The 17,780-nt window shown below is 43.4% G+C and overlaps 1 protein-coding gene across 1 annotated transcript in view; it reads right to left on the bottom strand.

Moving 5' to 3' along the window:
- Positions 1–521: 521 nt before the first annotated feature.
- LOC147319819 (copine-4-like) overlaps positions 522–17,780 on the bottom strand; it is a 17,972-nt gene continuing 713 nt past the window's right edge. Inside the window, exons 2-7 of the mRNA XM_086309810.1 lie at positions 15,765–15,898; positions 14,584–14,638; positions 13,425–13,476; positions 7,447–7,580; positions 6,412–6,648; positions 522–4,097 (exon numbers count right to left, since the gene is read on the bottom strand). Coding sequence (XP_086165936.1) covers positions 3,966–4,097; positions 6,412–6,648; positions 7,447–7,580; positions 13,425–13,476; positions 14,584–14,638; positions 15,765–15,898 — 744 coding nt within the window. The 3' untranslated portion in view covers positions 522–3,965. The remainder of the gene's footprint in view (positions 4,098–6,411; positions 6,649–7,446; positions 7,581–13,424; positions 13,477–14,583; positions 14,639–15,764; positions 15,899–17,780) is intronic.

The raw sequence follows: 17,780 nt of genomic DNA, 5'->3' as shown, positions 1-17,780 counted from the left end.
TCTTTACAGCATATATGCATATTTTACATTCTATAACCAGAACTAATAAAGATAACAGATGAGCACCTGCTTCCTCCGACTCCTTTTTGAACAGGAAATTGTTTTTTATATATTCCATGTGAATTTGATGTCTTTAGTGTGTATTATCACGTGTCACTTATGTTTGAAATAAAGTCCCAGCAGATGGCCCCGCCCCTCCCTGAGCCTGGTTCTGCCAGATGTTTCTTCCTGTTAAAAGGGACTTTTTCCTTCCCACTGTCGCCAAAGTGCAGCTTATAGGGGGTCATATGATTGTTGGGCTTTTCTCTGTATTATGGTGGAGCTTTTACCTGACAATATAAAGCACCTTGAGGTAACTGTTGTTGTGATTTGGTGCTATATAAATAAAGTTAAATTGAATTAAATGATTTGATTAATTGGTTGAATGAATAAAATATTTTAAATGCATTAAAAAAGTTGCATTGAACACATTAAACAGATTCACTAAAAATACCGAGACACTCGAAGCTTACTGATAAAACTTTATTATAAGTCAGTTTTTCATTGTTTTGCACACAATACTGCATGTTAACACAACACTAAGTCATGTGACTCAACACCTGTCCCCCACCTTTGCTCTTTGATCGACAGCAGAAATCAAAGTGTCTTAAAAAATCTTCCATCGCTAAATGAAACGGTGCCTGTGCAGCAGCTCGAGTTCAACCTTGTGAGAAGGAAACATGTAAAGCACACGGAAGCTGAGCTGTCACTACTTCATATTCCAGCTCGTGTACAACGTGATAATTGTGCACACTTACTAATAAAAACACTTTGATTGTGTAAATATCATTACATTAAAATTCAATTAGAGAGGTGTAGTTTGATTCTTACACAGAAAGCAACACAAGTGCTTTCAGTCACAGTAAAATGTTCAAAAATAAATGATTCATTTCATCATTTTCTAATATTAGATTTAAAGGTTTTCGGTTAAAATTAGCCAAAAAAGTAAAAACTTTAACGTTCACCATCATTATCAGCAGGTTAGGACATCACTGTCAAAAACTAAACTATACACAGTAGCTGCGTTTGGCCTCATTGGTACTTTTAAATGGATTTTCCTGTTATTACTGTGCAACTACCCGCTGTCAGTGCCGAGCTTTGCTTGGTTAGTCCGTGGTATTATATTATTAAATACCTCAGTTATTACCATGTTGTTAATGAGCTGCATGCAGAGAACTGTGAAAACATGCTGAATGAACATATGTGTAAAAATGCAGGTTTAAGTTATCACACACGGCTGTTTGGACACTTCTGATCCCTCTGAAGGATTTCACTAACCAACACCAAGAGGTGTGGCCGTATCTGTGACAGCGTCCTACAAACGTTTGGATGCTTCAGTAATTTGCAATAAACCTAAAAGACAACAAGCTTTTGTCTTCATTTTTTAAAAACATGAAGACAAACGGACAGGTGTTGTGACACAACGTGACCAAAATCTATCACCATAATCTAGAAATTTCTCCAAAGATGCTCCATTTGTGCTTTTCAATCTACTCGCACATCGTCATTTACATGTGAACATGCTTGAGAGTAGAACAGCCCCATCACTGGGCACATTGTAAACATAATTATTACTCATATTATTCACTACCAGGAAACAGAAACCACAAGGACCGCACAGTCCTGCATGGAGATTTGCATGCAAAACAACAGTTCATGCATCTGCCTGACCTGGAGATAAAAACTGTGGAGGATGCAGACGTCTGTGAAGGCAGCGCACTTGTTCCTCTGGCAGAGATCCGAAATGCTTTACTACATACGAACCTTACGAAATTTAGCAAAATCTCAATAAACTCTTATAAAAACAAATGAGGTGGGGGTGGGGTCATACATTCCTTCATCGACTGGTTCCCCGCCCGTCATGCTGTCTGCAGGGAAGCAGCGTTTAATTGGTCAGAGTTGCCCGTTTGTGTGCTTTTCCACATAAAATGCTCCTGAACGCTACAGTCTGCTCAGCCTGCCGACCCTGCATGCACAGCGGATGCTAAAGGTGCTACGTTTGCAGTTTCCAGTGTGTACGCTGGGATGTGATGAATTCCTTCCTGACCTTCATGCTGTTCTTCCCTTTTGGGAATAACCCAGTTCTCAACCATTTTCCCTTTTATTTCTGCTGCAGGTCTAAATGAAGTTTCAGAATGTTGTTTCCACCCACAAAACGCCCCAGTTTGAGGAAAGCTCACTTTACTTTGTGAAGAGAATTTAGGATGACTCGCTGAACATCGTTTTTTATGATCAGATAAAGCTAAACGATGAGATCCAGGCTTCGTTACACGTTTTTGTCATCGTCTTTTTGCAATGCTATACGCCAAAAAAAGATAAATCAATGGATACACTGACAAAACTTGCTAAATTAAAGTTTAGTTTGTCGAGCAGTTCCTTTTTAATGCCATGCTGGACTTAAAGTATCCATAATTTCCCTAAGCTCAGCTCCACGGGTCACATCCTGGTCACCTCAAAATCCATTTGTCCACAGGAAATCTCAGTGTTGCAGTGACAGCACCAAAACATTTTCACTAAACAGACACCAAGTTGTTTAATACTAGCAGTTTGCACAACATAGACAGGTCATGCTATCCTCTATATTCATTGGCTGTGACGGCCTCCAATCAAAAAGGTTCTTCACTCCATCGAATAAAAAAAATACGGTGAAATCTGGCCAATCAGCTGTTCAAGGCAGCGTCGCTGGACTACTTTTAAAGCGCTCCCTGGACGTTATGTTCCAATCACTTTCAGTTGTGTGTCTGTGGCGTGTGCTGGGTCTACTGTGCCAAAAAGGTGTTCAGATCATTTCAGGTCCCGGGTGAAATCACAGCTGTGAATGTTACTGCTGTTTGAACAGGACGTCCAGAGAGCGCCACACAGAGATGACCCTGAAGAACAGATTGGCCAATGAAACGAGCCTGTTTGATTCTTTTGATTCCACCTCACACTCCACAAAAGCTCGCTGTGAGTTTTCAGAATCAGAAAGGGTTTTGAGCCTTGAGCAAAAATGCTGATGTGAACAGATCAGGTTTAGTCTTTAAGGAGAATTATAACTTGGATGCCAGGATAGGCAGTGGTAACAAGTATTTATAGCAGAAAGTTTCTCATGACAAGATCCTCCTTCAGTTTCTTTCTCATCCAATGACACGGCCCATTTCCCCCGAAGCATGCTAACTAAAACTGATGTAATCCAAACGGCGTCTCTCTTGTTTTTGTTTTGAACCAAACTAACGTCGAGGTTTTCCCAGCTACAAAACAGGCTTCCATTATGTTGAACTAGCAGGTCAATCCTGACCCCAACAGACCGAGGTTTGCACAAAGCAGTCGACCTGAACAGACCCCGACAGAGAAAGAAGACAACCAGCAGCAGCAGCAGGATGGTGTGCGGTTGGTTATACCGACCGATTAACAACAAAGAGCAGCATTATAATAAGAAGACTGCTCCACGGCTAACGCAGCTAAATAATTAGTAGCTCTGCATCAGACTGAAAGCTGTGTTTCTTCTTATTGCACCCAAAATAAAAGCAGGTCTAAATAAAAACTTTGGCCACGATTTTTATAAAAGTGGAACAAACAGCTGATGCATCAGCAGGTTTTCTATTAACTTGTAAACAGCTCCACTTTTCCTTTAACTTCTGCTCCTTTTCCCCTCAGGTAGTGATCGTGATGAAGGATGATAGCATGCACCCTCAGGTAGATGACTGTATCGGTAAAAACGAGACCTGACCTGGTTCAGATTGGTGAAACTTAGACCCAGCACTAAGTCGACTCACGACTTCTACCCCAGAGACTGACGTCGTCTGCTCGGGTCTAAAATAAGCCACATTGTAATGATAGGACACTGCAGGTAGCACCTTCATCATCCGCATTAACAAAGAACAAAAGACAGTAAACATTTTTCTCAGCCCAGGTTGTGCTGTCCAGCGGCAGCTGTGGCAGTAGGCTCATGGACCAAATGGCCTGGAAGACTGGTACTGGCTGGGCACTTTGGGCTTGATGCCCTTGCTGTTGTAGTAGTCAACCACCTGGTTGGGCACTTCTGCTAGCACACTCTTAGCCAGAGCGGCTGGAGACGCCTGAGGAGGAGAGAGCAGAGCCGTCAGTTAAAACACAGAGTGCAGAGGGAAGAGTTGATCTTTAAATGTTCATAAAACTGCAGCTCAACACCTGCAGACCCCAACAACAGAATAGCTGCCCTTCTCCATCGCTGATAAAGCAGGTGTTTTACCTTGATCCATGGTGCACGTAGCTGATTTTGCTTTTTCTCTAAAACAAAAGTTCAATATTTTGCACACATCTTTTGGAAAATGTAAAATTACTAGTAACACACACTCGGATTAATGGAATAAAAACATAAGCAGCGACCTCGAAGGAAAAACTGGTAACGGTTCAGTGATTGTACTAAATTTGCTTCACATTCGGTGGCTGTAAGCAGCTGCAGGAACCTGCCGGCTGCCTAGAGCGACCACTTGTGATTGCACGGGTCAGTGATGATGGCTTCCTGTCTCCCAACAGTCACACTGCCTCTCAGACGGATTCACAAAGACTTGCCAATAACTGAAGTCTAATTTATAAAAGATCGCCAAAACATTGCAATTAATCTGAGTCAGTCTGTGATGATGAATCTCTTTGCAAGAGGAGACTCACTCATTTGGTTGCTGACTGGTTGCACTCCTGTATATAAGCAAGTTGCTGAGGGATTTCCTTGCAACCACTTTCTGAATCTGTCTGACTCTGTCTTATCGCTCTGTTGCACACAGTTGCAGTAACTTTGGTCGTGCCGTGGTCTCAGTGTTTTCCTCAGTGCGAGAGTGGCGTAAAAGCAGCAGCATAAATAAACCAGACCCTCAAATCCGAGCATGTGCATGTGCTGCAGATGGAATTTAATCTGATGTTCTGTTTTGAGGAAGGTAGAACAACTTAAGACACGGTCTTTAAATTTCATTTCAGCGTCTTCCCCTTGGGAAAAATCCCAGACAGCGGTAATTGTTTGAAGCAGCGTCTGTCGCAGCCTCTCGTCTCTGCCTCGTTCTGCTGCTGTCAAATAAAAATTGCTTCTCTTGGGGTCCAAAGACAGAAACTCTCATTCATCACAGAATAAATGCAGGAGAATGAATCTTCCCAACGAGTCCGAACTGTGAATCTCTCGTACTGTACTGTCACTACACTCAGACTGAAAATTCATTCGAGTGAAATAAAGAATTTTCCACTTGAGACTGGCCGGCAGATTGTCCCCATTTCCCTTCTTATAGGGTGAAAACAGATTTTTTTTCAACAACTTCACAGCCTCTCCTCTCGTCCTCCTCTGTTTATTGTTTTCCATCACTTCCCTGTCGTCCGCTGTTATTTTAGGGTCACATGCAATTATATTTAAACACTGCATCTCCCATCAACAAGAGAGTTTTCAAATGAACACACCATCTGGTGCTCTAATTAGAGGTTTGTAACTGCTGAACAACAGAGAAAGTGTTTCTAATAATTTACACAAACATGCTTCATAATAACAAACACAAAAAAGTGAGGTTAAAGGTTTGTAAACATCAGTGAAGATGTGAGAAAAACATAAATATTATCTTATAGGTAAAAATATATGCAATTTAATTTTTATTATAGGGCGACAGGTCTTCATTTTGACCCACTCTCCTTTACAGCGGCGCTTCAGGTCTTCGGGTCTGCAGCAATATTCATGCACAGCTCTCTGAGCTCTGGACTCTGGACCGTTACAGAGCCTTCGTTCGTTTCTTTCGCCGCTGTGCTCGGGGTCATTGTCCTGTTCATGACCCAGTTTGGGCCGAGCTTTGGCCGTGGGTTCATGGAGACTCAGTGACTGCAAGGGGATGAAACCCTCATTGCTCCATCACCGTGCCAACAGGTGATACAACGTGTTTGTCCTGATATGACGTGTTTGATTTTACCCACACATGCTGCACATGATGAACAAACATCTCCCATTTGTTCCAGAAGTCTCCAGAGGCTTTGCAAACCTGATCCCTGCTGCCGAGTTCCTTTTGGAGAGATGTTTTCTCTTCCAAACAAGCCACACTTGTTCAGTCGTCTTCTAATTGTTCTGTCATGAACTTTGACCTTTAACAGGTGACCTGAGGCCCGTGAAGTCTGAGCATTGCATTGTGCTAACACACCTGAATCCTTCAGAACTGCAAAGTGCCCAAACGTCTACACTTATACAGGCGCTCACAGCTGCTGAGGAGCAGTTAGCCTGATTCCTCTGGAGTTTCCACATGACTCTAAAAACCACCCGGTCACAGATGTAACACGGCAGGAGTTACACGTGTTCACCATAACCAGTTATTATGTGTTAGTTCAACGAGCACGTTCGCTGTGTATGACGTTGCTCTGACACGGTACAGTTTTCGAACACGATGGACTCACGTGTTTGAAGTTGCGGAAGGGGACAAACTGAACGATGTCCCGGAGGACGGGCTCTCCTTTGGGTGAGCGCAGGATCCCGTCATCGCCGTCCAGCATCTGCATGTCGCTGAAGTCGGCGTTCCCGACCCCAACGATGATGATGGACATGGGGAGGTGGGAAGCCTGAACGATGGCCTCCCTCGTGTCGGCCATGTCGGTGATGACGCCGTCTGTCAGGATCAGCAGGATGAAGTATTGCTGGAGGATTGAACATGAAGAGACCCAGTCAGACCAGCTCCTGCGGCCAGAACTATCAGTGTAAATCCAGCAGGTTTTAAAAGAAGCAGTGGCAGCATTTCAAATTATATATATATATACATATGTGTGTGTGTAGTTCGTCTACGTTTCTGTAGAGTGAGGCTTAAAGTGGATGAAGAGAAACCGGTGAAGAAATCCCAGCGGAGTCATTATAGCAGCCTTGTTAGCGGCCGAGCCGGCGTCTCAAAGCCTTTTCTTCCTGTTTCTAATTGCACGATCTTTAAACTGTACTCTGTGAGGAGTGTTTGTCATAAAAGTCTGGTTCATTTTATTATTATTAGGTTTTTATTTGAAGATCAAACAATAACTGAAAGTGTTGAATTGCCAGCCAGCCTGCTCAAATCTGCCCTCTTGGCTGGCAGCCTTCCCCTGAGCTCGGTGTTTTGATGTGGGTAGCTCAGGGTGAAGCTTTGAAGTGTAGTTTCTGGTTGCAGTTAAGGACGCTCTTTCCTCGGCCTTTAAATACAATCATTTTGTCAAAAGTCATCAGCCACGGTTTGTGGTGGTGACGGCACTGGTCCTGACCCGTTTGCCTCGTGTTTCCATGCAGCAGGAACTCTTTTGCACCATTTTTCGAGCAGCATGGCTAATATCTGAGGCAGCGCTGCGTGCTCCCGGGATGATATTCCCGTGGTACCAGTACACAAAGAGACATTGTGCATATTCCTGAGACACAGGTATGAAAAAGGTTTCCTGTCTGAAAACTTTATTGGAACATGAAACTAGATCGCGTCTCACCATGGCCTCTTTGGTGTGCACCTCCTGCGAGGCAGACTTGGCGACTTTCTGGATGATGGGTGCGATGTTGGTGGGGCCGTAGAGCTGCAGCTTTGGTAGGCAGGCCTGGTACGCCTCTACCACACCCTGGATGCCTGACAGGACACAAAAACAATCAGAGACAGTCTGGTTCCGAAAAACTAGAACCAGACAAAGCCAGAGCTGTCTTGGGTTTGGTTACCAGTTGTTCTTGACAGTAAATCTCGTTTCTACCTGAAGATTCTCAGTCATAGAACGAGCATTTCTACCTGTAGATCCACAGCTGTGCACACCTCTTCATTCAGGGTTTTAATCAAACTTTTGCCTTCTTATAAAGCAGAAATCACCAGCTTTGAATCAGAACAAGCTGCCGTTTGTTCTATTAACAGGTGAAAAAGGCTGTTGTTGGAAAAAGTCTCTGTTTGTTTGTCCAGCTTTGGGGGATTCAGAGCTTTTAACTGTGGATGATTCGTGCGTGATGCTGATAATATAACACGTTGGGAGCATGATTGCTCTTTTCCTGATAAAGCCGACAGTGGACGGTGTTCCCTGTACCTTTAGTGGTTTTCCCTCGAGTAGCAGCTCACTAATCACATCCACACCCAGTAATTTTGTTCAGTGAGCAGGCAGGAAGCCGCTCGGTCCACGAAGAGCTTCAGGTTTCTGCGCCCGTGTGATGCACCTGTACACTGGATCGCTGTTAACCATGCTAGCTAGCGTTAGCTGCACCTTCGTGGTCACTTGATCACATGTGAAGTTATTTTAGAGCTTCAAAAATTTCTTCTACTTTATTTGGGCTACAGAAACCAGTAGTGACATCATGGTTCCTGTTACATCATTTATATACAGTCCGCGATCTTAAAGGTGTGCTTTAAATATTAATTTTTGGGCAGTTTTGTCTTTTATTACCTTTGTATAAAGATTCACTTCTGTATCTTTATATTTGTGCTTTTATGCGTTTCATTTTTTTATCATTATTATTAAATTTACTGATGATTCATGTTTGTAGTTTGTTTCTTGCTCCGCCTCTCTCTGCGTTAGTGTCGCTGTTGCTCTGGACTTGCTCTGCCAGCCTCGTGTTTTTGGCGACGCGTCCCTGACGAAGCATCGCTGTCGTGCCCGAAGCTCGTTCGTTACACCCCACGCTTTGGTCCGAGCTCCTTTCATCCCTCGCCTTTTTACCCGAGCTTTCATCTGCTGTAAGTGATTACACTTCAGTCTGTATTTATCACAGTCTGACGGTCTCAGGTCATCTCGGTGATAGAAATCCATCACGTTTATTCTGTGAGACGAACTGTCAGCTTTATATTTAAACCTGTCAGTGATTTTATTCAAACTGAGTCTTTTCGACTTTTGGAAGAACACAAAAACGACACTTTTCTAATTGAATAGAAAGTCTGCGTGTGTTAACTATATTTGGCCTAACTTCATACACTGGGGGGCGCTGCAGAGAGAGGAACCGGTAAACCAGCTGCTCATTAACTACATAACTTATGTTTATACATTTAATGTTATGAGTGTCTCCTTCTGTTTCGCCTTGGACGTATGAGGTCTGTGAGGCTCCACGGTCCGTCTCTCCGGGTCCTTTCAGAGGCATCCCAGCATGCCCGGAGGCAACGCTGTGATTTACTGTCTGAAGGTCATCAGGAAGACGCACTCAGACTTAATTAAGAGCGTCGGGGTTGAAGTGTCTCTGAGCTGATCGATGACCTTTAGCAGCCAAGAGTGCGAGAGGCCTTTATCTAAACACTGTCTGCCTGTCTCCCCTCAAAACCAGGAGGAAACAGTTGTGAGGTCAGAGCAGCAACTCCAGCTGTCAACATCTGTATGTCTGCCTAAAGCAACAGCTCCGATAAAATGACTCTGCCTTATTTTCACTTTTCCATTTAAGAAGAAAGTCCAAATGTAACACTTGTCAATGTTTTAGCTGTCGGGAAGTTTTCTTTTTTGTTTCTTCTCTGCCGCGGCCGCCATCTTCGTGCTAAAACTGGTTCCTGATTGGCCCGAAGCTGTCGGGTTTCCTGCATCTCACCTACGAGGCGCCACAGGCCCAGACCACCAGCTTCTTTCACTGTGAGTGACGGCTCCACTCTGAGCCCCGCCCATGTGACTCAACTCCTCCCCCGTCCCTATGGGAGAGTCAAGACCCCCTGCAGAGGATACTCAGTTACACCAAGGCCTCTTTGTTTCAGTCACTACGTAGAGATCGAGGAAAATATCTGTAATGTGCAGCTTTAGATTTATTTATACTGCATTTCAAAGACACTGAGGAGTTGATTCAGACTGCCAGTGTTAGTACACACAGTCACAGAGGTACACACTGCTGAACCATTATTTTACACTTTAATCAGGAACGAGCACAGAAAATGTCTCTGACGTCTTTTGATTTTTTTCTGATTTTAAATTCACAAATGAATATTTCAAACATTTAGATGAGGTCAGATATCAGCTGTGAATCCTCTGAGTTCTAGTTTAGAGGTTTAATTCACAAATGCCTGTTGGCCTGTTTGAGTATTCGCAGCCTTCGGGCAAATATTCTTTCACTCATTGAATATTGATCAAGTCTCACGGTGTCTGAAATTGATGTCGCTTGATGTTAACAGCCTGGGTTATCCAATCAAAAGAGCCAGAGTATTAACAAACATTTACAAAGAAAATAAGGATGTAATCTTTCTGCAGGAAACCCATTTGTCACCACAAGAGAACGAAAAATTAAAGAAACATGGATGTAGAAAAACATATTATAGCTCCCATATCAACAGCCATAAAAGAGGCGTGGCCATTCTTATGGCGAACAATTTGTCATTCGAACTCTTTGAAGAAATAAAAGATAAAGAAGGACGGTGCATCATTGTGAAGGGCAAAGCTTTAAATAGTATCTTGACTCTTGTCTGCACCAAATAGTCCCAAATCATTCTTTAAAGACCTTTTTGACCCAATCTCAGTGGAGGCAGAGGGTATGTGTATTTGTGCAGGAGACTTCAACGTAATATTGAATTATTGTTTGGACACAACTAGTCAAACTAGATGCAAAACACATATAAGCAGACACTTAGACTTGACACTTGAGGAAACGAGACTGGTGGATGTCTGGAGATTGCTGCACCCTTCACAAAGGGACTACACACACTACTCAATTCCACACTCAGTGCACACCCGGACTGATTATTTCTTAATGCAAAAGGAAGAATGTCACAGAGTGTTCGACTGTAGAATCGAGGTAGCGGATGTCTCAGATCATAACGCGATTTTTCTGACAATTCAGCTGGACTCACTTCCAAGGAACAAAGGAGCCTTAATGTAGGGCTTCTGAATAATGAATCTATTACATATGATATTAAACAAGAAATAGATGCAATCATTAAAGAGAATGACAACGGAGAAGTGAACCCTCTAATTCTTTGGGATTCAATGAAAGCTGTTCTGTGGGGAAGCTTGACAGCAAAAGCTTCTTTTGTTAAAAAAAAAAGAATTGAAAAATATAATCAGCTGACGAAAAATTTAAAAGAGCTGGAACAAACCTTCAGGACTAAAAGGGACCCCATAACACAGAGACAAAGCTTAGAGGTCTAAATACAAATAGAAAATATTGAATCAGGAAGCGGAAAGAAAGGCAAGATATTTGAAACTAAATTATTACGACCTAGGCCCTAAATCTGCCAAATTATTCGCTCGCAGACTGCGAAAGCAGCAGATAGATACAGCAATACACCAAATTAGAAACCCTATAACTCAAGAGTTGGAAGCTAAACCGGAAGAAATAGAAAACATTTTCAACAATTACTACCAAAATCTCTATATGCAAGAAGGAAATGTAGATGTACAATCAATTAAAAAAAATTGTTTGTACTCACTAGACCTACCTGCCATTGGAAAAACCAAAACGAAGTACTTACTAAGGAAATCACAGTAGAAGAACTGAATAAGGCAATCAGTAGACCGAAAGCCAACAAAACCCCAGGCAGTGACGGGTTCCCCGCAGAATGGTATAAGGTATTTAAGCTCAACCCTATCCTGCTGAGAACTCTGAATTGGATAATAAAGAACGGCCCGATACCCCCGTCGTGGAAAGATGCTATCCTGTCTTTGATCCCCAAGGAAGGAAAGGATAGAGATAACTGTGCAAATTACAGACCGATATCGATCCTACATGTAGACTACAAATTGTATACTTCAATTATAGCTAAACTAATCAAACTGTTCATTAATGATATAATTGAGGACGACGAATGTGGATTCATTCCAGGGAGGCAAACACAGGACAATATCAGGAGGACATTACACATATTTCACAAAATTGATAGTAATAAATGGGATGCAGCTCTTATTAGTCCGGACGCCGAAAAGGCTTTCGACAGGGTTGGGTGGGGATTCTTGTATCAGACCTTAGAAAGATTTGGTTTCACTCAAGACTCAATAAAATTTATATATTAATATAAAAGGGATCTTTATAGGAAAAAGGGAACTTAAAATAGGATTATTTGCAGAGAATGTAATATTTGAATTGGAAAACCAGGATTTTTTTCGATATCTACAACTTCGAGATTATTACAATAAAGAGATAGCTGAGGCTGAGATGATTAACCCTCTAATTGAAACAATGTGCGACTCCTACCAGCAGAAAACTACTAAACTAGCATCCAAATTATACTCCAATTTGATGACGAATCAAAGATTCACCTCTTTATATGTAAAGACAAAATGGGAACAGGAACTAAAACTATCAATCACAGATGAAACATGGTGCCAGTTATGTGGTTCACTTCAAACGTCCACAAATTCCCTACAGTGGCGGGAATTTAATTGGAAATGCCTTATTGGGTTTTTTATCACTCCTCACATTAGGAGTAAGCAGGTGGGCACACAGCAGCCTTGTTGGAGAAACTGTGGTGAATTGGCAGCTAACCACTCCCATATCTTCTGGTCTTGCTCTAAAATTAACCCATTCTGGACAACAGTTAATGATACCTTACAAAAAGTCTTTGGTTACAAGGTCCCTGAGAACTGTACTGCTTTGTTTTGAGGAAATATTGATGATAGAGTTAAAAGAGAGGACTTATATTTAACTAAGATTCTTCTTACAGCAGCAAGAAAAGCCATTACCAGGCTGTGGCTTAAGCCTTTAAGACCGACCATAGAACCAAGTCCGCCAGAGCTTATAGTATATTTTTACATGCTGTGGAGACATTTTTGGGAGCATTTCAAGTTGATATACATCAATACAACCATTATAGCCCAAATTTAAATAATATGTCTGCATTAAGTGCATAGTAATTACATAAATTGCAAAAAAGTGCAATAAACTACAAAAAAATTAAATCGTTTTTGTTTTTTAACATATTTCTAGTTAGAGAAATTTAAGAGGCGTATCCCTCAAAACTGTAAATACAAAAAAGTTGCACAAAATAGTTTCCCACCACAGGAAATTTATTTTACGTGTCTTCATAGTTTTATTTTTGAAATACCTTTGACCGAGGTCAAGCTGATGGCATAAGATGCAAGTACAACTCCTCCGGTTTCATATGCAAAAAAAATGATTGCGCTAGCTTACAGGGTTGCAGAGCTACAGGATTTAAAACTAGTTACGCAAAACGGAGCGTGCTGCTCTGACTGGTTTTAAAGGGTTAACCTCCGTGAAGAAGAAGAAGACGACACGTTTGCAAATACTGAATCTGGATGTAATACTTCCCTCCTAGTCTTTTGTGTGGACGACTCTCCTACGTGGCTTCTGTGATCACCTCATCACTTTAAGGCAAAATAAAAAATAAAACACTTCCCAGTTTAGGAAATCAAACCGAGCCTACAGGAAACATCAGCGGCGCGGTGAACGGTTCTTCCTGATTCGCTGTCACCATCAAACTCATTCTCACTTCAAACAGCTTCTGAAGCTCGCTGTCAAATATTTGAGTGGTTTTTCTGCCTGTTTTTAATTTTCAACGACAGGAAATCAAAGAACCTACCTGCACACTCCGGGTTCTCCTCATTAAAATTCACTGCGAAGTCGTGGGAGACCTGGAGCAGAGAGGGGGAGGGAGGGGGAGGGAGGGGGAACAGGAAGTCTGTTTGATCTCTGCATCAAAAAAAACAACCTGCAGAAAGAAAACTCACAATAAAACTCTTCACCTTCATCCGTCTTCATCGCTTCCTGCTCTTCTTCTTCTTGAAATCGAAGCTGAGTAGTTACCTGCCCCCTCCCCCTCCCCCTCCCTCCCCCCGCCTCACAGCACACTCACAGGACAGGTGAGTTTCTAGTCTAACTGACAGGCGAGGGAGCGCTGAGAAAGATTAAAGCTGTAAGCTTTGTAAAGCAAACTGAAGCCACAGAGGAGCTGCAGTTCCAGCACTCGGTGTTTTTACACTACAGCGTTCAGAGGAAGTGGGCGTGGTCTGCACAGCGCGCTCGTTCCTGCCCTAACCTGCACCAGGTTAGGGCAGCAGGGAGCTGCTTTATCCAGATACGAGCTGAACGTAGACAGGAGTTCACAGAGTTAATATTCTTCCTGTGTGAGACACACTCGTCAGACGTGTGATCAAATATTTTGAGGAATCAGTTTCTGAAAATCAAAGACTGATTTAAATGATTTCACTTTGGCTGCTTGAGGGATCTCCTCGAGCACCTGCAGACTGATTCCAGCTCGGCTGCTAATGTCTGGCTGTTCTCTGAAGTCCCAGTGAACCCCTGTGTATTTGTGTATGTGTGCTGACAGGGATGTGCGTCTCCTCCCAGGATCAAACTTCCACTGTGTACGCCTCCACACTCAGGAAAAAGTTCCTGATCACATTAGACATTAGACTTCCTATTGTTGATTAATGTAACGCTGCGTAAGCTGAAGGCTGTTTAATATTCTTGACTAATCTTGTTCCGGCTGCGTGCCGCGCTATATTTTCTGGGCGCCGACTCGGACTCTGAATGGAGCTAATCAGGACTTTGAAAGCTGATTTGAATACAGCGTCAGACCGCCAACCAAAGGCTGCTGCACAGGAAAGGAAGCATTCAGCCGGCAGCACCCCGGGGAGGTGACGAGGGCAGGGAGGTGGGAAGGTAATCACAGGGTCAGCCTCAGCCTCTGCAGACAGAGTGCATGCTGGGAACGCCGACGAGCCGGGCTGTTAAATTACCTTGTAGTCTGGAGGGATCCGAGCTCCGAAGCCGAACGCCGGGAACATTTTGTCACTGAAAGGAAAAAAGACAAAAAAGTAAAGGTGAAGAAGGAAAAGAGACACTGGAGGAGCTTTCTGATTGGATACTTGAACACAAAGCAAAAGAAATGTCTGCTGATTGGCTGAGAAGTGATTACTTCCTTACATCACTGTGATGTTAGGAATCTCTGTCCAGTTCATCTAAAATTCAATTAAATACATTCTGTGAGTTAGACCAGCGGTCCCCAACCCCCGGGCCTCGGACCGGTACCGGTCCGTGAGTGGTTTGGTACCGGGCCGCGAGAGTTGAGGCTCAGGTGTGAAATGTTTGGTTTTCAGGGTTTTTATCGGTTTTCAGGTTATTTTGTTATCGTTTTTATCGTTAACTCGCTTTTCCTGGGTCTTTTCACGTCTGTTATGAATAAATCTTCTTTTTTTCGGTACCAGTACTAGTTTTATTTTCTTGTATTTATCCGCGACACCTTAAAGGCCGGTCCGTTAAAATATTGTCGGGAATAAACCGGTCCGTGGCGCGAAAAAGGTTGGAGACCGCTGAGCTAGATGTTTGACCTGTTGCTAGCTTAGTACGAGGACTGAAGTGTAGAAGACCGCTAACTCGAAACTGACTTTACTCCTTTGCAGCTTCTTGGACTCTGTAAGAGTAGCTTTGTGTGATTCATAGTTAACAGTAATCGTGTTAGTCGGCCTGGTGATGTGTGCTAGTGCAGCTAAGTACACAGCAGCCATATTATTGGTCAGATGATGTCATTCAAAAGGCTCAGATCTCCAGTTCAGGTGCAGCTAGCAGACAGCTAGCGGCTACAGCCGCCTGTCAGTCAAAGAGGCCACGCCCACGTTGGGAGTGTAACCAGGCAGGATAATAATAAATATTAATAATGTATACTATGTTGACCTGTGGGGAACTTCCTCTCTGCATTTGCCCCACTCACTCAGTGAAGCAGTGGGCAGCCACTGGGCGCCCGGGAGCAGTGAGCAGGGACGGTACCTCGCTCAGGGGTACCTCAGGGTAGCCGTTCAGTGGATTCGGCCACTCTACCTACTGAGCTATCGCTGCTCATAAGTGATGTTTCTTTAATCTTGTGAGTACATGAACACAGTAATGAATGGAGCTTTGTGATTGGCTGCTGAGTTGAAGTGACCTGTCGTAGTCCTGGCAGATTTCTCCCACGGCCACCAGAGCCTTCAGGTACTCGTTGGGCTGGTACGGGTGGATGTAGTGCAGGGAGCAGCTGTTCCGAGGGTCTCCATTGGATGCTGTGAAGTCGATGGCGACCTGCAGAGACAGCAGCCAATCAGGGATCAGAACCAGTCAGAGTCCCTTAGAGAAGCCACACAAGAGCAGGAGGGAATGATGTGACTGTATGTTTGTTGGTGCCATTACAGAGACAGATTTTTATCCTCATTTATGATTGTAAAGAAGCAGGCATGTCTAGATTTAATTGATTTTTATTGGTTATTTGGCTGAAATGAGCCTTTGAGGGTTCAAAGGTCGTGTCCACCGGAACCTAAGGCACGGACCATCTTTCTTCATTTATGGTTTTTGTTCATTTTGGGCCTCAAACTGATCCGTGTGAAGAAAATAAGGATGGTGCTGAGGACGTGAGCGAAGCTTTTAGTTACATTTCCTCTAAATCGAAGATATTTATTTTTATTGTTTTCATTTCTTTTTAGTTTTTGCTGTGTGTGCAGTGTTTTGTTGCTTTTATTGGTTTCATTTTGTGCGCTTGCTCACTTTTGATTGTTTTCTCATTGTTTGTGGGGCCTTTGAGTGCTCTGTGAAGCAGTTTGGTGCCTCCGGGTGAAATGTGCTGTATAAATGCATCGGCTTCACGGCAGCAGCAGCTCAGCTGAAGAAGAAGAAAAGCAGTTATGTTCAGAGAGCCGCAGAAAGAGCTCCGAGACGTCAGAAGGTCTGAATCATTGATGAGTCGATGACGACGGCTGCGGACGCTCGTGGATTACTGAATGAGCTTCGCGGGCGATAAACGACCACAACCAGACGCAAAATGGCTCGACTGCAAAAACACGCTGCAGACCTGAAGTCAGGCGTAGAGATACAAGCACACGTGTGCTTAAAACCAGCAAATATGACTTTACTGTTTAACATGCAAGAGTAAGTCATGCTGTCAACTCAACTCAAACAATGAAGTTCAGAATGACTGAAGCAAAAGAACGATTGTTTCATATGAAGCTGAAACAGCTGAAATCAAGAAGAGGAAGTGAATTCAAAGGATTTTTATTATTGTTCGAAAAGTGCCATTCGAATACTCGTCCATTTAGAAAATGCATTTAAAGAATAAGACCATGTAATGCAGCGTTCAGACCTTTAACGTCTGCCGGATCACAAATATTTTTAAAAACAGCTCCAAAGGGCCAAAAAAGGCAACAAAGTTAGCTTGAAGGTGTGAAAACAACGAGGCATAAAACGAGGAAAAACATGTTTGAAATGAGCACAAAGATGCAAAACTACACAAAATAATTACAACCATTAAAACCAGTCACGAGAGGACACGTGATTTCACCAAGCACTGTTTTGTTCACCCAGAAACTCTCCACGGGGACCGCCTCACTGAAGCCAACACTGGAGACGGGTTCTGATTGGATCGCCACAGAACAATAACAATGACCCTGAAACACATGATGGATGGATAGCCCAGAATTACTGACCCATCCATATCAACAGTGTTTAATTACCCTTTCGTCCTGATGTGTAGGAGCAGAGCTGAATCACATGGACACAGCAGGAAGTGTCGCTGTGGTGCTGTAAACAGATGGAGTGGAGGTCTCAGCAAATTCACCCAAAGTCAGACGGTGCAACGCTCAGAGAAACTCCACAAAGCCGAGAGCTCCACCTCAGAGGCGATTAGAAAGAGACTGAGTGGAAGAGCTGCAGGAGAACGCCTCACGCTGCACGGCGTGCGTTTGCAAAGTTATATCTGAACAAACCACAAGACCTCCGGGACAAACGGGACCAAAGTGCAGAAGAAGCAGGTTTGGAGAAAACACTCATACCAGCCGTCAGCACAGCGGTGGAGGGCCGAGGGTTCGGGCCGATCCTGCAGCCACAGGATCAAAGTCAGGACACGGACTTCGATTTTCACAGGACGACACGGATTCAAGCTAAACCTTCGTTTTCACACAGCTGTAATGAGGAC

This window comes from Aulonocara sp. 'chitande type north' Nkhata Bay, linkage group LG11, assembly GCF_057382095.1.
Source record: "Aulonocara sp. 'chitande type north' Nkhata Bay isolate Kocher_YH1m ecotype deep benthic linkage group LG11, A_spYH_male_GT1.1, whole genome shotgun sequence".
Lineage (NCBI taxonomy): Eukaryota > Metazoa > Chordata > Actinopteri > Cichliformes > Cichlidae > Aulonocara > Aulonocara sp. 'chitande type north' Nkhata Bay.
This window is presented reverse-complemented; position numbering and strand designations above follow the sequence as displayed.